The sequence below is a fragment of the Hemitrygon akajei genome, chromosome 25, assembly GCF_048418815.1.
Source record: "Hemitrygon akajei chromosome 25, sHemAka1.3, whole genome shotgun sequence".
In the NCBI taxonomy this organism is placed as follows: domain Eukaryota; kingdom Metazoa; phylum Chordata; class Chondrichthyes; order Myliobatiformes; family Dasyatidae; genus Hemitrygon; species Hemitrygon akajei.
This window is the reverse complement of record NC_133148.1, coordinates 50,126,223-50,151,934: the sequence shown is the minus strand read 5'-3', so window position 1 is coordinate 50,151,934 and position 25,712 is coordinate 50,126,223. Positions and strand designations below refer to the sequence as shown.

General features: G+C 46.9%; 1 gene segment (V, D, J or C); it reads right to left on the bottom strand.

The window, feature by feature from the left end:
* Positions 1–2,921: 2,921 nt before the first annotated feature.
* On the bottom strand, positions 2,922–25,574 carry LOC140716622 (Ig heavy chain C region-like). The segment is given in 5 exon segments: positions 2,922–3,620; positions 4,276–4,596; positions 7,837–8,136; positions 8,871–9,182; positions 25,452–25,574. Coding segments are annotated over 5 exon segments (1,365 nt in total).
* Between the last annotated feature and the right edge of the window lie 138 nt (positions 25,575–25,712).

Below are 25,712 nucleotides of genomic sequence, written 5' to 3'. Positions count from 1 at the left end.
CCAGCCACTATCACCCTCTGGATTCTCCCACAAAGCCAATATCCAATCCAATTGGCTGCCTCCTCTTGAATGCCATGTGATTAAACCTTCCTGACCACCCTCCCCGTGAGACCTTGTCAAATGCCTTGCTAAGATCTATGTAGATAACTTCCACTGCCTTGCCTTCATCAGCTTTCCTAGTAACTTCCTCAATAACCCCCATAAGTTTGGTTAAACATGCCCTACACATACAAAGCCATGCTGACTATCCTTCATCAGTTCATGTCTATCCAAATACACATATATCCGGTCCCTTAGAATACCTCCCAAATGCCTTCCCATGACAGATATCAGGCTCACTGGCCTATAATTTCCTGGTTTATTTTTACCGCCTTTTTTAAACTATGGAACGTCAGCTATCCTGCTATGCTCCAGTACCACATCTGATTCTAAGGATGTTTTAAATATCTCTGCTGGCCCCACCCCCTTACAATTCTTAATTTGCTTAAAGACAGTAAGCACCTCCTCTGTAATCTGTAAAGGGTCCATGTCCTCGCTTCTGCTTTGCCTCACTTCTATAGACTCTCTGTCCATCTCCCAAATAAATACAAACACAAAAATTCCATTGATGATCTCCCCATCACTTTTGGCACCACACATAGATTACCATCCTGATCTTCTAGAGAACCAATATTGTCCCTTGCAATCATTGTGCTCTTAACATATCTCTGGAGTTAATTGGGATTCCCCTTCACTTTATCTGCTCAGGAAACTTCATCCAGTCTTTTAGCCCTCCCTATTTCTTTCTTAGGTGTTTTCTTGCATTTCTGATACTCCATAAGTAACTCATTTGTTCCCATTCCCATTCTGATATGTCTATCCATGGCCTCCTCTTCTGTCAAGATGAAGCCATACTCAGGTTGGAGGAACAACATCTTATATACCGGCTGGGTAGCCTCCAACCTGATGGCATGAACATTGACTTCTCTAACTTCCGTTAATGCCCCTCCTCCCCTTCTTACCCCATCCCTGACATATTTAGTTGTTTTTTTTTCTCTCTGCCCATCACTGTGCCTGTTTTCCATCACCCTCTGGTGCTCCCCTCCCCCTTTCTTTCCCCTAGACCTCCTGTCCCATGATCCTTTCCCCTCTCCAGTTCTGTATCACTTTTGCCAATCACCTTTCCAGTTTTTAGCTTCATTCCACCCCCTCCAGTCTTCTCCTATCATTTTGCATTTCCCCCTCCCCCTCCTACTTTCAAATCTCTTAGTATCTTTCTTTTCAGTTAGTCCTGACGAAGGGTCTCAGCCAGAAACGTCGACAGTGCTTCTCCCTATAGATGCTGCCTGGCCTGCTGTATTCCACCAGCATTTTGTGTGTTTTGTTTGAATTTCCAGCATCTGCAGATTTCCTCGTCATTTATTTCTACCTGCCTTTACCTGCTGTGCACTTCCTTTTTCATCTTAATCAGGGCCTCAATATCTCTTGAAGACCAAGGTTCTCTAAACCTGTCATCATTGCCTTTTATTCTGACAGGCACATACAAGCAATGTGCTCTCAAAATTTCAATTTTGAAGGCTTCCCACTTACCAAGAACACCTTTCCCAGAACACAGCCTGTCCCAGTTTATGCTGACCAGATACTTCCTGATACCATCAAAATTGGCCTTTCTCCAATTTAGAATCTGATCCTGGGAATCAGATCTATCTTTTTTCATATTTATTTTGAAACTAATGGCATTATGCTCAGTAGATGCAAAATGTTTCCGTACACAGTCTTCTGTCACCTGCCCTGTCTCATTCCTGAATAAGAAATCAAGTATTGCACACACTCTGTAAGGCTATCTCTGTACTGATTAAGGAAACTTTCTTGAATACATCTGACAAGCTCCATCCTTTTTGTAGTCTAGGAACCCAATTGGAAAGTTGAAATCACCTATTATCACAACCTTATGTTTCTTGCAATAATCTGTGATCTCCCGACAATTTACACCTCTAAATCCTGCAGAGTGGTCTATAATATAGCCCCATTAACATGGCCATACCTTTCTTATTCCTCATTTCCACCCGTAAAGCCTCACAAGAGGAGTTCTTCAGTCTCTCCTGATTGAACACTGCCATGACACTTTCACTAATGCCACAACTCCCCCTTTAATCCCTCCCAGTCTGTTGAATCTAAAACAAAGGAACGCTAGAATACTGAGCTGCCAGTCCTGCCTCTCATGCAACCAAGTCTCACTAACAGCTGCAATATCGTAATTCCATGTGTTGAGCTCTGCCCTGAGCTCATCTGCCTTTTCTACAATAATACTTGCTTTGAAATATACACAGCTCAGAACATTACTCACACCATGCTTAACTTCTTGATTCCTGACCTTGTCTAATGCCTGAACAACATCTGTCTCCACAGCCTCTCCACAATCTGTTCTGACACTCTGGCTCCTATCCCTGCAACTCCAGTTTAACCGAAATCCACCACCCACCTCCACCCCCACCACGCATCACAAGCAAACCTTCCCACTATGAAATTAGTCCCCCATCAGTACAGATGCAAACCGTCTGTCCTGACAGACAGATGTTTAACCGCACCATTGGAACAGAACAGTTCCCAACAATGATATTTTTCATTTAGTTCGTAACACACAGGCACCAGATGAGGAGCAGCAATGTTAGTGGGGACAAGGAGCCCTCAAACAGCGGTCCAGCATCTTTGACACCAATATGGCATTTAATCAGTGGTTTCCACTCTCAACTCTTTGTCAGATGGCCGTAGGTTCTAATTTCTCTGACCATTCATTGACAGCTGATCAGTGGGGCACCCGATGCAGGAAGGGTTTAGACACCAGAGATATAAAGTTTACTATTTCTCCCCGAGTGTGCATCACCTACCACACCTCATGTTGAAAGTTCCTTATTTCCCAACAACAAAAATCACAACCAAGGCATATTCATGTCATATTTATTGAATTTGGATCAGTACATTGACACATATAAGGATTTAATACATTGTGCATTCCCGCACAGAGTTGAAATCCATTAAAATGTAGCAGTAGAAGGTCTGAGAATGTACACACAAACTCAGGCATTTGTGGTGAATCATGTTTGTAGTTTAATTTGGTTCTTGATATTAATTTCATTCTGAATTATTTTAAAAGGTTCAGATTTTAATCATTTTAATCAGCTAAATAATCCACTGTGATAATTAATAATCATAAAACAAACAAAACTATGGTCTCATGGATTGAATCACGCAGTATTACACACAAGTTTTAAAACTATCAGTCAGAACAAGTGAGAGATTGACCAGGGTGGGTTTGCTGTGAGATTTATTGATGCTTCGGAACAGGTTGGTTGTGAGCGACTCATGACCCACCACACAGGAGAAAGTGGTGCCGCTCTTCCACTCCTCAGGAGAAACCTTCAGCTGACTGGTCATTGTGTTCCAGCCTTTTCTGGGGTCCTTGGTCACCGGCTGGTTCACAAACCCTGTCTTCAGAAGGGTGTCATTGGCCATCCAGGCCACATAGATCTCTGCGGGAGAGAACTTGGTGACCAGACACATCAAGGTCACAGTCTGATCGGTGTCTACCTCATCTGATGAAGGGGGGAGGAGGTAGACGTGAGGACCAGTCACAACACCACCTGGAACAGAGAGAATCTCAGTTAGAATGAATCTTCCAATAATTCCCTCTTTACCCAATAGATTTTGATCTTGCACCAACATGAACGATTTCTAAATCTGAGAGGCTTCACCTTATCTGAAGCTAAAGGCTTTTTCCTTTCTGCTCATCATTGGGATTTGTGGAGTGGAAATCTTGAACCTGCTGCATTTTGCAGCTTCCAGCAAGGTTAGTCCATTCAGTTCAATCAATGGGAGTCGCTGAACACAGCAACTCGACAGAAAGTGCAACTCAGCCCCTGGACTTGCATCATCCTGTGCTGTTTGTTCCATCTCCCCTGGAGCAGGGGTGGCAGCCTCAGCTGTGTACGTGTGAGAGGGAGTGAGAACCTGTGGAACTATCTCCCACAGAAAGTACTTGAAGTTATATCATCTAATATATTCAAGAATGTGTTGTATATAATTCTTCGGGTGAATGGGTCAAAGGATATCTGGAGAAAGCAGGAACATGAACTGAATTTGGATGATCAGTCGAGACCAGATTGAATGGTTCAGCAGATTGAGAGATCCAGTGACCTGCTCCTGTTCTCATTTTCTATCGTCTATCTTAGTGCTGGATGGTGATAAATCTGTTCAATTGCTGAGATCAGACTCACACTAAATTCTGTCCACACGTACCTGTGTCCTTCCTGATGGATTTCTTCAATGGTGTGGGCAAACTCTTGTCCTTTATCATACATGAGAACTCAGCCCCACTGTTCCACTCTGAGGCAGGGACTGTCAGTCTGCTGGTGATCATGTCTTCACCTCTGTTGCTGTCTGGACCCAGAGTCCTCACCCCATCTTCCCTCTTCTTTCTGTCCACCTGCCAGGTTACACTGAATCCCCATAAATCACTGTGAACCACCTCACACAGAATAGTCGCTGTTCGCTTTGTCCAGATCTCTTCGAAGGAAGGTTTGCTTAAAGTGACAGAGGGGTGGGTATCTGGACAGACAGCTGGGAGAAATGTCACAATTATTATTTCACCATTCACCAATTCCCCTGAAGGAACGTAAATGAACAAGATTGGCCCTTGCATTGTTTTTGCAGTTTCATGGTCACTTAAACTGTAACCAGCAACTTATTAAAACAAATACAGAAAATACCATGTATTTCAGAATGTGTCTGTGGAACAGGAGCAAAGATTCAAGTCAAAATATTTCAGAAACTACACTTCATATTTCAAAATGTAAGTAGGAGAAAGATTTACATTTTGTCACAAATGCTTAAAAGTACCTTTGTTCTCTTGGTGTAACTAACATTAGCTGCTGCTTTGTCACAATGTTGTGTGTTCAAGCTGCCCTCCAGAGGCTTCTACACATTGTCCAGGCTGACTATTCCCACCCAGGAGCAGAGGGAGAGCTGCTCTGCTGGAAATTCAGTCACAACTGAGGCACTAATCAGAGGCTGCGATTATGTTCGAAGGCAGAGTGAGGAAGCATTTTGAAGATGAGTGCCAGGGATCTCCAGAGTGCCTGTCCAGTGAAATGATCCAGATTCCCCTCAAGTTATGAAAGTATTTTCTGGGATACAATTATTTCTATGGTAAAAGTCTGGATTATGTTGGTTGAGAGCAGAAAACAAACTGATGATTGTCCAATTTAAGTGCCAATTGGGATTAAAATGATTAAGCCGTTGAGGGTGAAGGTAAAGTAGGAACCAGTATTCAGCTCACTACTTTATGAGGCTTCCCTCACCTCAGCACTGAACTGACTCTGCAGCTGCGGCCTGCAGCCATCGGCACTCACCTCAGCACTGAACCTGGCTCCGTGGCTGTGGCCTGCAGCCATCGGTCTCCTGGACCGGTTGCAGTGCTGAACCGGTGACGTGGCTGTGGATTTACTTTAGGGGCCTCTGTGGTTCAGGTTATATTGCATGGAAACAGGCCCTTTAGTCCAACTAGTCCATTCTGACCAAGATTCTCCATCCAAACTAGTCCACTTGCAAGTGTTTGACCCATAACCTTCTAAAACAGGGGTTCCCAAACTGGGGTGCACAGATCCCTTGTTTAATGGTTGGGGTCCATGGCATAGAAAAAAATTGGGAGCCCTTCCAATCCATGTACCTGTCTAACAATTATTTCTTTTTCACACATTTGATGTTTGACTCTGAATTCTATTGTGATTCTTTGTTTTGTGACTGCCTGCAAGAAGAGAATCTCAAGGTTGTATATGATGCACATACTTTGATAATAAATGTACTTTGTACTTTGAACTTTATCAGTTCACTCACTTAACTAAACCAGGGCTGCACCGTGATTTAATGTTGACCTTGAATTCATAGCACAATGTAAACAATTTCAATAATGGGTGAGTCCCAGGACCTTACCTGGGACATTATTCACTTGCTTCTCAAATACAGGTGTTCGAGGGGGGATGAATCACTGTACAGCTGAAAACTGATTCTGTCTTCCACTCCCGTAAACTCACAGTCAGGAAGTGTCTGGCACTGAAAGTCCACCACTGCCTCTCTCTCCCCTTATTGCTGAATGCTGGTGTTATTCCACAAGAAGCATATAATCCTGTCAATGCTTGGGTAATTCTATCAAAACATTCTCCTTTCTGACATTCTTTGGGATCACTGAGTTTCCTTCTTGGACTGTGGATCAATGTAACTTCAGCAAATTACTCTGAACCAGGATGTTCACACAAAGCATGTCAGATTGGACAGAAGACTGTGTCTTGTCTCACCAATTTGTCTTGTGCCCAACATTATCAAAGGGTCATCCGTCCTTTGACTGAGTCAATTTGGAATTTCTGCCCCGTTCACCTTCATCACCTCGTGCCTCACAGCCACTGGGTGAAAAACAGGTTCCAGTTCTTGCTGACTGGAGTCAGACAGGAGGGAATCTGGCCAAGGAAACTGGAATTGGGATCTGAGTCACACTGAAGCAACAATGTACACAAATGAATGAGTGTATGGTCAACCAGAAGCACAAGAGATTCTACAGATGCTGGAAAACTTGAACACACACAAAACGCTGGAACTTGGCAAGTCAGGCAGTGTCTATGGAGAGGAATGAGCAGCCGATCTTTCAGGCCAAGACACTTCACTGTTACTGGAAAGGAAGTGGTCAGAAGACAGAATAAGAAGGTGGGTGGAGTGGTGAGGAATACATTCTGTCAGATGAGAGTGACACCAGTTGAGGGGGAAAGGGTGTGGATGGGGAGGGGGTATGAAGTAAGAAGCTGGTAGGGGATAAGTGGAAGAGATTAATGGCTGAAACAGAAGGAATCTGACAGGACAGTGGACCATGGAGGAAAGTGTTCAGGAGGCGGGGAACCAAATGGAGCTGATGGGCAAATGAAAACTGGTTATCAGAGGCAGGTCTAGTATCCAGTAAATGGATAGTAATACAATTCAATAACTAGTTGTGTGCAGAGCCAATCATTTTATTTCAGACTTTCCTTCTGAACAATGATATGTTGGGTAGGACCATTGGAGAATGTTGCATTGGGACTAATCTGGTAAAAGAACATTGGTACAGGCTCTGTAAAACAGCTGAGACAATCTCCACCTGGAAATGGAAGATTCATAGAGTTAAGTGTTAGATATTTTCTCCTCTTTTCCCATGCTTGGAAAAAAGGGAGCCCCACAGATTCCCACACTCTATCCTCTGTTTCTCACATCCTATTGGGATGAGGTTGTGTCAGCCATGATAAATGCATGTGCTCTCTGAACCTGGTCGAGGATCTGTGGACACAAGGTCACAACATTCACTCGAGGACTGGGCATCAATTCAAAAATAATTCACGCACCTACAGTTCAGTGAGTGGACAATCAACAGAACAGTCTCTCAGAGAACATTGGAAACAGACTCTGGAGACTGAAGCAAATACAAAATTGCAGAGATATATTTTGAGGAACTAACACTGAGAAGACAGTGAAAAGGAAACAGCAAGATTTTCTCCAGATGGTATATCATGGCAAGAGAGCTTTGCTCACTAAACTTTTTTCATTATAGCTACATATAGAGTCTACTAAAATTACTTGAGACAGAGTGGGCAGGTGACCTCATCTTATACCTTTCCTGCACAGTAGATGTGGTTAAAGCTGTTGGTGATATGAGTTGATTCAAATTGCAAAGATCATCTGTAAATCACTCAACAAGTGACAGTAGGGACAGGAATTGTGTGGGAGTATCAGTTAAGTAGTTTAGTGAGTAAGTTAATGAATTTTTCTTCAGACATCACTCACCCTCTTGATATGTCATGTTGACCTGACCACTGAAACCGGAAGGTGCGTGATTCACTTCACAAGTATATTTCTGTTTCTTGGTCCATTCCCGCACAGGCACAGTCAGGTAAGCGATTGTTTCAAATCCACCATCAGATCTCGGATTGGAAGGGAGAACGATGCCTTCTTGGGCAGATCCATCTTTTTTCCAGGATACTTTAACCTTGTTAGGAGAGAATCCAGATATCACACAGCCCAGGACAGCATTTGCTTGACTGTGGATCACCTCCCAGGATGGAACAAGGGAGCTGAGCTTCGGAGCTGTAACACATTTAATATCTGTCAGTACATGATTGCTTTGCCCATGTTTTGGATTTCATTCCCCCTCATCCTGGGCAAGTTCCCCAATTCCAGCCATATCAAGAATGTTGTTAATTTACAGCTGATCTGATGATCTGATGGCTCACACCAGTGAGTGGGAGGGCTGGGTGTATCACTTGGGCCTCCCAGCAGTATGTCCCACTATACTATGATAATGCAGAGAGGTGGGTCATGGGGTTGAGGTGCAGACCTGCCGTGATCTAATTGTTTAATGGAGAATGACTGATACCAGCTCCTGTGAGCAGGAGTACATGGTGTGGTGCTGTTTCCACTGGCAAGTTTGGGAAACACAATTTTACAATCAATGGGAAAGAAGAACAGATGGACAGGATGAAATTATTTTGTTGTAACTGCAAAGGCTTGTTCAGGTCTGTGTTCTGTGTTCAGAGGTATGATGGACCAGTGGTCTGAGGAGCTGATCTGTAGGGAGGGTTTCGTGGGAGTGGCTGGTGGAGAGGCTCCTGTAATTTGACAATGGAGTGGATACAACGGAGGTGGATCCTGACATTGCTTAACTGCCCAGATCAACTTTCATACATTTTCTCACTGTTGTTGTAAGAGTAGAATAAAGGAGTTAGTTGCCATGCTCCTACATTATATGACAAAGCCTCCTACTCCAGATTTATGCTCCGACATCAGTGCAGCTTTAAATATAAATTATTTCTGATACTAACGTTGAGGTTGACGTTTCTGCCACTCCACTGTCTTAATCTCATTTGGCTTGTACCCTGCCTTGCAGGAGTAGATGTAATTCTTCCAGTCCACTGCAGAGACTTCGAGCAAGCTGCTCATCGTGTACTTTGAATTTTGCCCCAACACCGCCGGGTATTTCTTGATTCCTGTGGTGATGTCCACACTGTTAATGGACCATGTCTGACTGATGCTCAAAGGCTGATAGTCCTTGACCAGACAGAGGAGTCTGATGCCTTGGTCAGATTCTGTGTTGCAGGAAGGTGTGATGTAGACTGCTGGTAATGACTTGACCTCTGAAATGGAAAGAAATTCACAGATTGTTCTCTGAATAAATGCATTACTGGTAGAGAAAGGAGATGTTATGTAAAGCAGTAATTTTCAAAATTATTCACCCCATGTAACAAAGCCGATATCACTTTAACACTCAGCTGTGATTCTGTGTCACTGAGGTAGGAGGGTGTGGATCAATCCCACTGTGGCAACTTGGACACACAGTCCAGTCCAACACTTCAGTGCAGGACTGAGGCAGTGACCCAATGTCCGATTGGTTGGATTTCAGTCAAAATACCAAAGTGACAATCTGTCTGTCATCCAAATACAATTCCTGATTCTGAGAAGTCTGGTTGCACCTGATCAACGGAGTTTACAAAAAAGTAAGATTTAGAAGTAACTTATTTGAATAATACTGATCAGTTCGGAGTTGCTGTTGATGAGAGGAGTGATTGGTGTGGATATAGTGGTACCTGGTCTCCATCGCCATGTGTGCAATATAGTGGAGGTTGGAAAATGGACTCTGCTTCTGAAATTTAACTCAGCAGACTACATGATACAGCTGACACTGCCTCACATATTTACCCTGTGTGACTGATCAAGGATTTCAACCCTACTGAGCCTGTGGAAAGTACTAGCTAACCGGGAGGGAATGGTATCTTGCATCACAAAGGACAGCGGAACTGTGGAAATATATTAGTCCCGACTCTGTGGAGAAGTGTCGGCCAACACATGAGATTCCTGGGCAGATGGAGAAATCTCAGGACTTCCGGTAAGATGATGATAGTTTAGTCGCTTAAAATTATTGCTCCATTTCATTTCTTATCTCAGCACTGCTTATCTCCTTTTTTTACTCCAAACTGTTAATTTCTTTGTTCTCTTACTTGCCTGTGAATATGCCTGTCCTACAATGGCCTCAAAGCTTGCTAAATCTGGGAAAAAAAGTAGTCCCTGCAACTGCGATTGTCTCCGGTTCCTCTGCCGAGATTATCACCATTTTGGAACAGTACCGACAAGAGATTATATCTGAACTTAAGTCTGAATATAGGTCTTCTTTCAGTTCATTGGAGTCAAAATTGGATAAAATTTATTCCAATGTGGGGGATCATACCAAACGTTTCTCTCATCTTGAGTCAGCTACCAAAGATTTAAAATGTTGTGCTCAGCAGCTGGAAGCCATCTGTTCCAATATGAGAGAGCATAAAACCAAGTAAACATCCAAAATAACTGATTTTGAAGGTCAGAACAGACATCATAATCTATGAATCCTCGGTCTGCCAGAGGCTATTGTAAGTGGATCTCTTATTGAATTTTTTTTCCTCTTTACTCTGTGAGAATTTTGGGAAGTATATTCTTCTGACTCCACCCAAGTTAGACAGAGCTCACTGTACATTTCTGGCCAAGCCCAAATTGGGGTTCTAGGCCACGCCCAGTTATTCTCTGTTTTCATCGATATCAGGTGAAAAACCTTTTGATCATGGAAGCACGTTGGAGGAGAAAATTGGATTACAAGGGTCATTTTATCCGTATTGTTGAGGATTATGCTCCTCAAGTTCTGAGACTGCGCACTAAGTTTAAAGAAGTTATGAAAGAGTTTTACAATCGTCAATTCAGGCCCTCTCTGTGTTATCCATCCCATCTCCAAATAACTCTTAGTACTGGAAACAAAAAGTGGCTTAACTCAGTTACAGAAGCTCAGAAATTTATCGAAAATCTCCCTGCTATTTCGACTTCTTCAGACTCCATCTGATTATTTAAAATGTTTTTTTTCCTCTGCTTTTTTCTGTTTTCTTTTTAAATTACTGATTTATTTCATAGTTTCTCACAGGTTGGCTACTGGATTATTACTTTGAGTTAAGTTTAATACTTTTTGATGGAACTGTTTCTCTTTTCTTTATGTATAATTTTAATTCGTAGCGCATAAGTTTTCTGGTTTTTGAATTGGTAACTAAACGGAGCTTATGATGATGTTAAGGAACTGGAAATTGGTTTCTGGGGTGTTTTTTTTCTCTGAAGAGCTTGCTGCTGTTTTCTGGTAGCTTTCTTGTTCTGGGATTTGGGCGGGGGGGGGGGGGGGGGTGGGAGTGGAGAGCTCTCTAATGCCAGCACCGTATATGGAACCTTTAGCTATTCCTTGTTACTGAGGTCATTTTTTTGTCCTGATTCTCCTATCTTATACTTTTGCCACAGAGCTGTTATTTGAATGTCTGTTCTTGTTTATGCCTACTACCCTTTATGCTTTTTTAAATGACAATGGTTATCCCACTGAATTTTAGAAGCTGGAATGTTAAGGGAGTGAACATCCCTCAAGAAGGAAGGTGTTTTCACATCTTAAGAGGCTCAAAGCTGACATTGCTTTTTTGCAAGAAACACACATTCGTAGTTTTGATAACTCTTGTCTTATGTCCAGGTGGGTAGGACAGCACTTCCATTCTGCTTTCCCAGCTAAAGCCGGGGGCGGGGGTCTCAAACCTTATTAATCAAAATGTTCCCTTTGAGATTCACAACAAAGTATGTGATACCAATGCTCATTTTATTATTGTCTCTGGGAAATTGTATAACACTAGGATAGTGTTGGGTAATCTGTGCACTCCCAGTTCGGATGATGTGGACTTGTTTGATCGTTTTTTTCTCTTTATTGCCTGACTTGAGTTTATATTCTGTTATATTGGGTGGTGATTTTAAATGTTGGCTAGATCTATTTTTGGATCGATCGTCCTCTGTTCCTAGACTAGCTAGTAAATCTGTTTTATCTATTCACTCTTTTCTTTCTAATTGTGGTATCTCTGATGTGTGGCATTTTTTCCATCCTACTGAGAGAGATTGTTCCTTTTTTCACATGTTTTACTAGAACTGATTATTTTTTGATGGATAACCAGCTGATTCCATCTGTTCGCTCTTGTGATTATCAGAGTATATTGATTTCGAATCATGCCCCAGTTACCCTGTGTATAAATTTTCCTGGTTTCCCTCAAATGAATAAACATTGGTGTTTTAATCTGACCTTGTTGTCGGATAATGGTTTTATAAGATTTATGAAGGACCAAATAACTTCTCTTTAAACACTAACATGTCATTTGAAGTCTCATCCCAGGTTATCTGGGATGCCATAAAAGCATACATGAGGCCTCAAGTAATTTCATATACTGCAAAACTGAAAAGAAAGACCTATTTAGAGTGATTAGATTTGAAACCAAAAATTCTGAACTGTACAAGAAGCAAGTAGAACTTCAAACTAAGTTTGACCGGATTTCCACTCAACCAGTTAAACGTCAGCTTCTTGAAAGTGAGAGCTGATTTTATATTCACGGTGATAAATCCAGCAAGACTTTAGTCAACCAACTAAGACACTGTAAAGCTCAACAACAAATTACAAAAATGCGAATGGGAAATGGGAACATTACGTCAAATCATTCTGAAATTAATGACACATTTAAGAATTATTATTCTCGACTTTATACCTCTGAATCTTCAAATGATAGTATCTCTGTTGAGCATTGTTTAAACAGTTTAAATATTCCTTCATTTTCTTCCGATCTTATGGCAAAACTCAATTAGCCATTATCACTAGAGGAAATATCCTTTGCCATTTCTGCACTACAGTCGGGCAAATCTCCTGAACCCGACAGGTTTTCTGTAGAATTTTATAAATAATTTTCCTCACTGCTTTCGTCTCACTTATTCTTAGTTCTCTCTGATTCATTTAAACATGGTAAATTGCCAGCATCATTTAACAAGGCATGTATCATTCTTTTAGCCAAAAAAGGTAAAGTTCCAACAGGGTGTTCATCGTAAAGGTCAAATACTCTGTTAAATATTGATGTTAAAGTTTTGTCTAAAGTTTTGGGTCATAGAATGGAGAATTTTATACCTTCTATTATTTCTGAAGATCAAACTGGTTTTATTAAAAATCACCTGCCCTCTTTTAATATACAGCATTTATTTAATATCTTATATTTACCTTCAATGAGGACTCTTGAATGTGTCATTTCTCTTGATGCAGAGAAAACATTCGATCATGTGGAGTGGAATTATCTTTTTGCAGTTTTAGAAAAAAATAGATTTTGGACAAAATTTTATTACATGGATTAAATTGTTATATTCATGTCCCACTGCTTCTGTTTTGACCAATTCTCAGCAATCCCAGTCTTTTGGCCTTAAACATGGCTCCCAACAAGGATGCCCTTTAACTCCCTTACATTTTGATTTGGCCGTAGAGCCACTGGTGATTGCAATTCATAGCTGTGCTGAACTGATGGGGATTTGGAGAGGAGGTGTTGAGCACAAAGATTCTGTTTATGCCAATGATCTTTTACTTTTTATATCAAATCCTACTACTTCCTAATCCCTAATGTTTTTACTTCTTAATCGATTTAGTCAGCATTCTGGTTAAAAACTTAATTTACACAAGAGCAAACTTTTCCCAATCAATAGAGAATAACAAAAATTAGTATTTCATGACCTCCCTTTTAATGTAGTTGATAAACAATTCACTCACCTTGGTATTACAGTAACAAGGAACTTCAAGAATTTTTTTGAGAAAATTCTGGTAATCTTTTAAATTCTACAAAACAGATTTTGCCACAGTGGTCACCCTTGTCCATGTCTCTGGTAGGTCAAATAAATGTCATTAAAATGTATATCCTTCCTAAATTTTTATACTTATTTCAATCTTTACCAATTTTTTATTCTAAAGCTTTTTTTGATTCATAAGAATCTATTATTTTGTCCTGTCTATGGAAGGGCAAACGTTCCATAATTAATAAAGCTGATCTTCAACAATCTAAAAACGAAGGTGGTATGGCCTTGCCTAATTGTCATTTATATTATTGGGCAGCTAATATTCATTGTTTTACTTTGTTTTATAAACAGTCTGACTGCCCAAAATGGGTGGCAATGGAGTTGAACTCTAGTAAGGATCTCTTCATTTCTGCAATTCTTGGATCCGCACTTCCTTGTCACTTGCCTAGGCTAATTGTTAATCCTCTTATTAGACATACTCTGAGAATATGGGGTCAGTTCAGAAAATATAATGGCCTTCATGGTTTCCTTCTCTCCAGTCGTATATTACACAATCATCTTTTCCTACCCTTTATGCAAGACTCAACATTTCATGATTGGTACAGAAAGGGCATTAGACGCCTTGAAGATCTTTTCATAGATAATCATTCTGTAACTTTTCAACAACTGTCTGTAAACCTAATACTCATTTCTTTAGACATCTTCAAAGTAGACATTTCATTAACCCTTTAATATTAAACTTTCCTGAGATGCCTGAGAAAAACGTTGTGGACCTGTTTTTTTGTATTGATCCATTGGATAAATGTTTAATATCTACTATTCATGATCAGTTAATGATCTTGAGGCGTACCTCCTTCTATAAAATTAGAACTGCCTGGGAACATGATTTAAATGTTTCTTTATCTGATGCAGTTTGGGATTCAATTCTTAAGTCAGTTAACTCAGCCTTTTTATGTGCTCACCACTGACTTTTGCAGTTTAAAATCGTACATAGGGCTCATATGTCTAAAACTAAATTATCGCGGTTTTATCCTGATGTTAGTCCCATTTGTGACAAGTGTAAAGGAAGCGAGGCTTCTCTTATTCATATGTGCTGGGCTTGTCCTAGTCTAGATAAATTCCGGAGAGAAGTTTCTTTCAACTATATCCCATATTCTTAATTGCTACTTAGAACCTAACCCTCTGATTGCTTGTTTTGGCACTTTCGGTGAAGTAGACATGCATTTGAGTCCGACTAAATGTCGAACATTACCTTTTGCTTCTCTTTTGGCTAGACACTTAATTCTTCTTAGGTGGAGAGATGTTGCCCCATCCACTCATGCTCAATGGCTTAGTGATATTATGTCCTGTTTAGACGTTGAAAAGATTCATTATTCACTTCTCAGTTTGGATATAAAGTTTCATAAAGTGTGGGGACCTTTTCTTGAATACTTTCATAACTCTGCTTTAGATTAATTTTATCCTTTTTTTTGCTGTACTACAATCCCTTACTTTCAGCTTTCTTTTTCTGTAAATTTTATAGTTTTACTTTGATGTGAATTACATTATAGTTTTGGTAGTTGGCATTATATTTTCTTTTTATATATATATGGCGACCCACTTCCTAGCGCACTCGAACCGGCTCACAAATAGCCAGCGCCCAGGCACAAAGGCCAGGTCTGCTTCACCAACAAAGGGAAAAGCCTGCGGGGGTTTGTAAGTACGTGCACCTTACAGCATCCGCGCCCGGGAAGGGCGGGATGAGGGAGGCTTTAAAGCGAGGCTGTGAAGTTCGAATAAAATCTTCTTCTTTAATTGCAGTTTACCGACTCCGTGTCGTTATTTTAGCGCTGCGTGTAGCACACCGCTACAATTGGTGACCCCGACGGGATTTTTGGACCGGAGATGACCGACGCCGCATCTGTTCATGCGGTTTCGTTGAAGCTGCCAAGCTACTGGACGCTGCGACCTCACCTCTGGTTCCAGCAAGCAGAAGCCCAATTCCAAGTTCGGCAGATAACCTCAGAGGACACGTTACTACGACATGGTGAGCTCCCTCGACCAGGACACAGCGGCCCAGGTTGCGGAGTTCTTACAGTCTCCCCCAGCGGACGGCAAGTACATGGAATTCAAAGCCCTGCTCCTAAGGACTTTCGGACTCTCCCGCCGCGAGCGGGCTGCCCGTTTACTGCACCTGGATGGCTTAGGAGACAGACCTCCATCGGCTTTAATGAATGAGATGTTGTCTCTGGCCGGCGGACACAAACCCTGCCTCATGTTTGAGCAGGTATTCCTGGAGCAGCTGTCCGAGGACATACGCCTGCTGCTGTCCCACGCAGATTTCAGCGACCCCCGGAAGGTGGCAGCCCGGGCGGACTTACTGTGGAACGCCAAGAAGGTGAGTGGGGCGTCCATCCCACAGATCACCAGGCCACGCTCCCAGCAGCAAACCAGACCAGGCCCGGCCACAGAGCCCGCTAACCACAGAGGCAGGGGTGAGGAGCCCAACAAACGATGGTGTTTCTACCACCAGCGGTGGGGCGCAGAAGCCCGCCCTGCAAGTTCCCGGGAAATGCCAGGGCCAGCCGTCGCTGATGGCTACGGTGGCTGGCCATCGGGATAGCCTCTTGTATGTCTGGGACAAGCAGTCGGGACGCCGTTTTTTGGTCGACACTGGTGCCGAGATCAGCGTCTTACCTCCGACGAGTTACGACACCCGCAACAGGGCACCAGGTCCCCCCCAAGGGCCGTGAATGGCAGCACGATAAGGACCTACGGCACCCGTACGGTGCAGCTACAGTTCGGCTCCAGCCGGTTCACGTGAGACTTCACACTGGCCGCCGTAGCCCAACCGCTTCTGGGTGCCGATTTTTTGCGGGCTCACAGCCTGCTGGTCGACCTGCCGAGGCAGAGGCTGGTCCACGCCGAGACCTTTCAGACGTGCTCCCTCGGAGAAGCCCAGTTGCCAGCCCCACACCTCGACTCCATCACGCTGTCCGACAACGACTTCACCAGAGTCCTGGCGGATTTCCCATCGGTTCTGGCACCGCAGTTCACGGCAGCCATGCCCCGACATGGCGTACAGCACCACATCCCGACCCAGGGACCACCCCTCCACGCCCGTGCTCGGTGGCTTCCCCCGGACAAGCTCCGACTGGCGAAGGAGGAGTTCAAGAGGATGGAGGAATTGGGGATCATCCGGCGGTCTGACAGCCCATGGGCCTCCCCCCTGCACATGGTGCCCAAAGCGACAGGGGGCTGGAGACCGTGCGGCGACTACCGCAGGCTGAACGAGGCTTCCACACCGGACCGCTACCTTGTGTCACACATTCAGGACTTTGCAGCAAACCTGCACGGCGCACGGAACTTCTCCAGGGTAGACCTCGTCCAAGGATACCATCAAATCCCGATGCATCCGGACGATGTCGCCAAAACGGGTCTCATCACCCCGTTCGGCCTTTTCGAGTTCCTACGCATGCAGTTCGGCCTGAAGAATGCCGCACAGACGTTCCAACGGTTAATGGACGCGGTGGGACGCGACCTGGACTTCGCATTCAACTATTTGGACGACATCCTCATAGCCAGCAGCAGTCGTCAGGATCATCTGTCCCACCTCCGTCAACTTTACGCCCGACTGAGTGAATACGGTCTAACAATCAACCCGGCCAAATGCCAGTTCGGGCTCGACACCATCGACTTCCTGGGCCACAGGATCACTAAAGACGGGGCAACCCCTCTGCCCGCTAAGGTAGACGCGGTCCGCCATTTCGCCCGACCCACCACAATCAAAGGCCTTCAGGAATTCGTGGGTATGGTAAATTTCTACCACCGCTTCCTCCCTTCAGCTGCCCGAATCATGCTGCCCGAATCATGCTGCCCCCTGTTCGCCCTAATGTCGGGTCCGGGCAAGGACATTACCTGGGACGAGGAGTCCGCCGCCGCTTTCATTCAAACGAAGGAAGCCTTGGCAAACGCCGCGATGCTAGTGCACCCCAGAATGGACGTCCCTACCGCACTCACAGTGGATGCATCTAACACGGCAGTCGGTGGGGTACTGGAACAACTCATCGCGGGTCGCTGGCAACCCTGGCGTTTTTCAGCAAACACCTGCGGCCACCCGAGCTCAAATACAGTGCTTTCAACCGGGAACTGTTGGCGCTATACCTGGCAATCCGGCATTTCAGGTACTTCTTAGAAGGTAGGCCCTTCACCGCGTTCACCAACCACAAGCCGCTTACCTTTACATTCACGAAGGTGTCCGATCCCTGGTCGTCCCGCCAGCAGCGCCATCTGTCCTACATCTCTGAATACACGACGGGTGTCCGGCACGTCTCGGGTATGGACAATGTCGTGGCGGACGCGCTCTCTCGCCCTAACATTCATGCCCTTTCCCAAGGGGTAGACTTTGAAGTGCTGGCAGAGGCGCAGCAGGCAGACGAGGAGAACCCTAGTTACAGGACTGCAGTCTCCGGTTTGCAGCTCCAGGACCTCCCCGTAGGCCCAGGTGAGAGGACCCTACTCTGTGACGTCGCCACCGGCCAGCCCCGTCCCGTCGTCCCGGCACCTTGGCGGCGACGCATTTTCGACTCCATTCATAGCTTGGCGCACCCCTCCATCAGGACAACCGTCCGGATGGTCTCCAGCAGGTTCGTTTGGCATGGACTCCGTAAGCAGGTCAGTGAATGGGCCAGAACGTGCATGCACTGCCAGACGGCCAAGGTGCAGTGGCACACCAAAGCTCTGCCGCGGCAGATCCACCCCACCCACCGGCGTTTCGACCACATTCACGTGGATATCGTGGGCCCCCTGCCAGTGTCGCGCGGAGCGTGGCACCTCCTGACTATCGTGGACCGGTTCACAAGATGGCCAGAGGCGATCCTGCTCACCGACACCACCTCCGAATCCTATGCCCAGGCACTGATCGCCACCTGGGTGTCCCGCTTTGGTGTACCGGCCCACATTACCTCCGACAGAGGCGCCCAGTTCACCTCCAGCCTGTGGTCAGCTATGGCCAGCCTTTTGGCGACACAGCTGCACCACACAACTGCCTGCCACCCACAGTCGAACCTGAAGTCGGCTCTCATGGCCCGCCTGCTAGGAGCCAACTGGGCGGACGAGCTTCCCTGGGTCCTACTCGGCATCCGCACGGCCCCCAAAGACGATCTGCACGCCTCGTCGGCCGAGTTGGTGTACGGCGCACGCCTGGTCATCCCCGGGGAGTTCATCCCAGCCCCAAGGGGGCATGCGGAAGAACCCGCAGCAGTCCTGGGCAGACTACGCGAGAGGCTCGGTGACCTGGCCCCCAGACCCACTTCGCAGCATGGGCAGAACCCGACCTGCGTACCCAAAGACCTGCAGAACTGTAAGTTTGTGTTTGTACGAAGGGGCGGGCATCGGCCACCGCTGCAACGGCCCTACGAGGGGCCGTTTACGGTGCTCAGGAACAATGGGTCCACGTTCGTGCTGGACGTTGGGGGGAGAGAGGAGGTTTTCACGGTGGACCGACTCAAACCGGCCCATGTGGACTTGGTGCAACCGGTCCAGTTTCCGGCACGGCGGCGCAGAGGCCGACCTCCCAAACAGGGTCCGGCCCAGACTGTGGACATTGGGGGGTGTATCGCCGGTTCTGACGGGGGGGTTATGTGGCGACCCACTTCCTAGCGCACTGGCACAAAGGCCAGGTCTACTTCACCAACAAAGGGAAAAGCCTGCGGGGGTTTGTGAGTACGTGCACCTTACAGCAACCGCGCCCGGGGAGGGCGGGATGAGGGAGGATTTAAAGCAAGGCTGTGAAGTTCAAATAAAATCTTCTTCTTTAATTGCAGTTTACCGACTCCGTGTAGTTATTTTAGCGCTGCGTGTAGCACACCGCTACATGTATGTATATATATACAGCTCTGTAGGGTCGAACACTCCAATTAATTTTTCTTTTACACATTGTAATGGTTGGCCTAGAGGTTTGTGGTAGGAAGGTGGGGAGAACATTAACTTTATAAGATTTTATTTTGGGTGCCTTTTACTTATTGTCATGAATTATATATTAGACATGTTTATTTTGCACTGTATAAATGTCTAATTTACTGATGGTTTTTATGTAGTTGTATTGTAGAAACTGACAAAAAATAATTTTAAAAAATCTTAGAATGCCAGCAGATGTGGGTAATATTCTCACAGAATGACCAGACCAGAGAGTTCAGTCAGGAAATACAGGTTGTGACAATTCCTAATCACTTAAGTTGCAAAATATTCTTGAAAAGGAGAAGAGTTGACTTACCAAGGTAGGTAAAGGTGTGAAGATCAATAAACTAATTGACCTATGACAGCTTTGACAGGTGGATATGTTGAGGAGATGTGGTTTGACCAGTTGTCAGAATTACCTTGAACTGTGTTGTGGACGGGGTTTTTTCTGACCCACCTATGGATCAGTGTTCCTCTGGATCTTTATAAAAACACCCCTCAAACTGACAGCAGGGTTCTGGGGTGAAGAGGGGAATTGGATCTGGGTGAGTCACAGGGTGCTGGGGTGAAGAGGGGAACTGGATCTGGGTGGGTCACAGGGTGCTGGGGTGAAGAGGGGAACTGGATCTGGGTGGGTCACAGGGTGCTGGGGTGGAGGGGAACTGGATCTGGGTGGGTCACAGGGTGCTGGGGTGAAGAGGGGAACTGGATCTGGGTGGGTCACAGGGTGCTGGGGTGAAGAGGGGAATTGGATCTGGGTGGGTCACAGGGTGCTGGGGTGAAGAGGGGAACTGGATCTGTGTGGGTCACAGGGTGCTGGGGTGAAGAGGGGAATTGGATCTGGGTGGGTCACAGGGTGCTGGGGTGAAGAGGGGAACTGGATCTGGGTGGGTCACAGGGTGCTGGGGTGCAGGGGAACTGGATCTGGGAGGGTCACAGGGTGCTGGGGTGAAGAGGGAAACTGGATCTGGGTGGGACACAGGGAGCTGGGGTGAAGAGGGGAACTGGATCTGGGTGGGTCACAGGGTGCTGGGGTGAAGAGGGGAACTGGATCTGGGTGGGTCACAGGGTGCTGGGGTGAAGAGGGGAATTGGATCTGGGTGGGTCACAGGGTGCTGGGGTGAAGAGGGGAACTGGATCTGGGTGGGTCACAGGGTGCTGGGGTGAAGAGGGGAACTGGATCTGGGTGGGTCACAGGGTGCTGGGGTGAAGAGGGGAATTGGATCTGGGTGGGTCACAGGGTGCTGGGGTGAAGAGAGGAACTGGATCTGGGTGGGTCACAGGGTGCTGGGGTGCAGGGGAACTGGATCTGGGTGGGTCACAGGGTGCTGGGGTGAAGAGGGGAACTGGATCTGGGTGGGTCACAGGGAGCTGGGGTGAAGAGGGGAATTGGATCTGGGTGGGTCAAAGGGTGCTGGGGTGAAGAGGGGAACTGGATCTGGGTGGGTCACAGGGAGCTGGGGTGAAGAGGGGAACTGGATCTGGGTGGGTCACAGGGAGCTGGGGTGAAGAGGGGAACTGGACCTGGGTGGGTCACAGGGTGCTGGGGTGAAGAGGGGAACTGGATCTGGGTAGGTCACAGGGAGCTGGGGTGAAGAGGGGAACTGGATCTGGGTGGGTCACAGGGAGCTGGGGTGAAGAGGGGAACTGGACCTGGGTGGGTCACAGGGTGCTGGGGTGAAGAGGGGAATTGGATCTGGGTGGGTCACAGGGTGCTGGGGTGAAAAGGGGAACTGGATCTGGGTGGGTCACAGGGTGCTGGGGTGAAAAGGGGAACTGGTTCTGGGCGGGTCACAGGGTGCTGGGGTGAAGAGGGGAACTGGTGCTGGGGTGAAGAGGGGAACTGGATCTGGGTGGGTCACAGGGTGCTGGGGTGAATAGGGGAACTGGATCTGGGTGGGTCACAGGGTGCTGGGGTGAAGAGGGGAAATGGATCTGTGTGGGTCACTGGGTGCTGAGGTGAAGAGGGGAACTGGATCTGTGTGGGTCACAGGGTGATGGGGTGAAGAGGGGAATTGGATCTGGGTAGGTCACAGGGTGCTGGGGTGAAGAGGGGAACTGGATCTGGGTGGGTCACAGGGTGCTGGGGTGCAGGGGAACTGGATCTGGGAGGGTCACAGGGTGCTGGGGTGAAGAGGGGAACTGGATCTGGGTGGGTCACAGGGAGCTGGGGTGAAGAGGGGAACTGGATCTGGGTGGGTCACAGGGTGCTGGGGTGAAGAGGGGAACTGGATCTGGGTGGGTCACAGGGTGCTGGGGTGAAGAGGGGAATTGGATCTGGGTGGGTCACAGGGTGCTGGGGTGAAGAGGGGAACTGGATCTGGGTGGGTCACAGGGTGCTGGGGTGAAGAGGGGAACTGGATCTGGGTGGGTCACAGGGTGCTGGGGTGAAGAGGGGAATTGGATCTGGGTGGGTCACAGGGTGCTGGGGTGAAGAGAGGAACTGGATCTGGGTGGGTCACAGGGTGCTGGGGTGCAGGGGAACTGGATCTGGGTGGGTCACAGGGTGCTGGGGTGAAGAGGGGAACTGGATCTGGGTGGGTCACAGGGAGCTGGGGTGAAGAGGGGAATTGGATCTGGGTGGGTCACAGGGTGCTGGGGTGAAGAGGGGAACTGGATCTGGGTGGGTCACAGGGAGCTGGGGTGAAGAGGGGAACTGGATCTGTGTGGGTCACAGGGAGCTGGGGTGAAGAGGGGAACTGGACCTGGGTGGGTCACAGGGTGCTGGGGTGAAGATGGGAACTGGATCTGGGTAGGTCACAGGGAGCTGGGGTGAAGAGGGGAACTGGATCTGGGTGGGTCACAGGGAGCTGGGGTGAAGAGGGGAACTGGACCTGGGTGGGTCACAGGGTGCTGGGGTGAAGAGGGGAATTGGATCTGGGTGGGTCACAGGGTGCTGGGGTGAAAAGGGGAACTGGATCTGGGTGGGTCACAGGGTGCTGGGGTGAAAAGGGGAACTGGATCTGGGCGGGTCACAGGGTGCTGGGGTGAAGAGGGGAACTGGTGCTGGGGTGAAGAGGGGAACTGGATCTGGGTGGGTCACAGGGTGCTGGGGTGAATAGGGGAACTGGATCTGGGTGGGTCACAGGGTGCTGGGGTGAAGAGGGGAAATGGATCTGTGTGGGTCACAGGGTGCTGGGGTGAAGAGGGGAATTGGATCTGGGTGGGTCACAGGGTGCTGGGGTGAAAAGGGGAACTGGATCTGGGTGGGTCACAGGGTGCTGGGGTGAAAAGGGGAACTGGATCTGGGCGGGTCACAGGGTGCTGGGGTGAAGAGGGGAACTGGTGCTGGGGTGAAGAGGGGAACTGGATCTGGGTGGGTCACAGGGTGCTGGGGTGAATAGGGGAACTGGATCTGGGTGGGTCACAGGGTGCTGGGGTGAAGAGGGGAAATGGATCTGTGTGGGTCACAGGGTGCTGAGGTGAAGAGGGGAACTGGATCTGTGTGGGTCACAGGGTGATGGGGTGAAGAGGGGAACTGGATCTGGGTCGGTCACAGGGTGATGGGGTGAAGAGGGGAACTGGATCTGGGTGGGTCACAGGGTGCTGGGGTGAAGAGGGGAACTGGATCAGTCTGGATCAGCTCAGAAGAAATTTGAAATGAAATGACACGAATATTTGTACAAAACAATTGATGTTGAATCAGTCGATCGGGGGAGACTCAGTCTGATTTTAGTCTGTATTGTAGTAAGTGGATACAACATCGGGTAGTATGAACAACAGATGGGAATTTTATTTATTCATTTTTTGGGATCTGAGCTTTGCCGGTAAAGTCTGAATGAATTACACATCTGAGCTGCCATTCAGAGACATTTGGAGACAAACACATTGATGGGTCAGGAGTCATAAATAGGCTCGAAGGGTAAGGATGAGAGATCTCCTTCCCCGTGGGGCATCAGTAAAACTGAAGGGTCATCATTACTAATGACTGGATTTAAAAACATTACCAATTATTAAGATGTTGGAAATCTGACCACAGATCCAAATCTGTTGCAGATTATGATGAACTGAGTTTAAATTTGTCAGTTTGTTGTGGTGGTAACCGTGGACTGTTCATCCATCCCTCTGCACTACTCATCTGCTTTGATGTACTGCCCTGTTTCCCATCACTCCGAATCCAACCTTGCGCCTGTCCATTGGATCACTGTGTCCACGGTGTCCTGGACAATATTTCTCCTTCAATAACATCACCAGAACAGACTGTCTGATCGTTCTCACCTTGCAGATTGTGGATTCTGCTGTGTGCAGAGTGGCTCCACATTCCCGACTCTACAACAGGGCTGTACTTTGAAACTACTTCATTGCATGTGAAGAGCTCGGGGACACCATGAAAGGTGTCTGTAAATGTCAGAATTTTATCTCACAAACACTTTCACTGAATCACCAGCAACACTGGTTCATGTAGGAAAACACTTGTTAAACAAACGCAGTCGCGAGATGGAGGAGGGCAAGAAATTAGAGCAGATGTTCCGTCTCTGAACTGAGAATAAGCAGTTCATTTGATCAGTAAATTTCAACTCGTGTCCCGTGACTGTGTGATGGGACAGGTTGGGGGTAGCTTCACTCTGTCTAACCTCTGCTGCCCCTGCCCTAGGAGGGATGGGGCAGTGCAAGAGGATCTTTGTTTCTAATCCGTGGCCGCCAAGACAAGAATTAGGAGCTGTAATCTGCATTAAACTCATGCTCTGTGCACACTGGGGTACTTGATGGAATCCCTTTGAGGAAGAATTTCCCAGATTTACAAGATAAATACTGATTCCATTGAATGACAGAGCAGTGAGTGAGGCCATTCATCCGATAGTGTCTGTGCTTCCCTTAAACTGAGCAAACCCAATAAACCCATTGGTCTCTCTGCTCTTCCCTGTATCCCTACAAAAGGCGGATCTCCTCCTGTTCCCTCTCTACATTCACTATTGACCACCACCATCATTCAGGCAGTGTGTTCCAGATCACAAACGTTCATCAACAAACCTTCACTTAAATGCTCCCCATTACACATTATTGACTTGAACGCTCCCCTCCCCACCCCACCTGCACCACTCCCCCCTCCCCCGCCCACCAATGCAAGGCTGCCCGGAATGTGTGAAGCAATTCAGATTTCAATTCCCTGCTTTACCTTTCCTGCACCACTTCCCCACTGCCTTCTCACTCCAAAATTCTTCCCCACCGTACCCCACCTCCTCACCCATCAGGGAATAAAACTAAAACCTTAATCCCATCAATTAATCCTGGGATATCACCGATACTTTTGCTGTATCCCGGGACGGACCTCACGCCGGACATTACATGATGGGACTGACACCCACCTGTACCCTGGGGATATTGAGCCATCAACCAGATCATACATGTGTAACCATTCCCTCAGATTATGTCTCAATCCCATTACCTTCAACATGAAAGCAGCCGACAGTAAAACCCGATCCCAATAACTTGACACTGAACAGATCCATTGTTGTCACTGACAGGGAACGAGTTCAACTGCACTGAAACGCTCAGCCCCTGAACGTGGCTTCAGTTGGTGCTGAGGATCAGAAGCCAGACTTGAACCAAACACTGAGCTCACTCAGCACAACCGGCCGGTGTCAAGGAACAGTCTGGTGACAAGATCCGACCCCATTCCCCTGAGCCTGTTCTCGGTCTGTGGACAGTTCACTGGTAGTGTGGGGTATGTACCCTTGTACTGTTACTGGGCTCCAGAGAAACCCGCTGGTTCGGGGAGATTCACGTACTCGCTCTAAATATCTCACTGATTTCAGGCGAATCACCGAATTCGCCAAAACCGTAAATAAATTAAATACTGGTGCGTGAAGATACAATTGAGAAGTTGGTCTTACCTGAAGTCACTGTCAGCCAGGTTCCTCCGCCCCAGTAGTCAGGCATACCCCACCCAGTACACAGTGATACACCGCCGTACGATAACCTCCGCTCCTCTCACTGTCTCCCAGCACAGTCACTCCTCAGTCAAACTGCACTAGAACACCAAAGTTTCTCTGATCATTAACGTTCCTCATAGCTGGACCACATAGTTCCTCATAGCTTTGTCTACACTGTTACGTGTACACGAAGGACCGGCACCTGACCAGGTCGATCGGTGA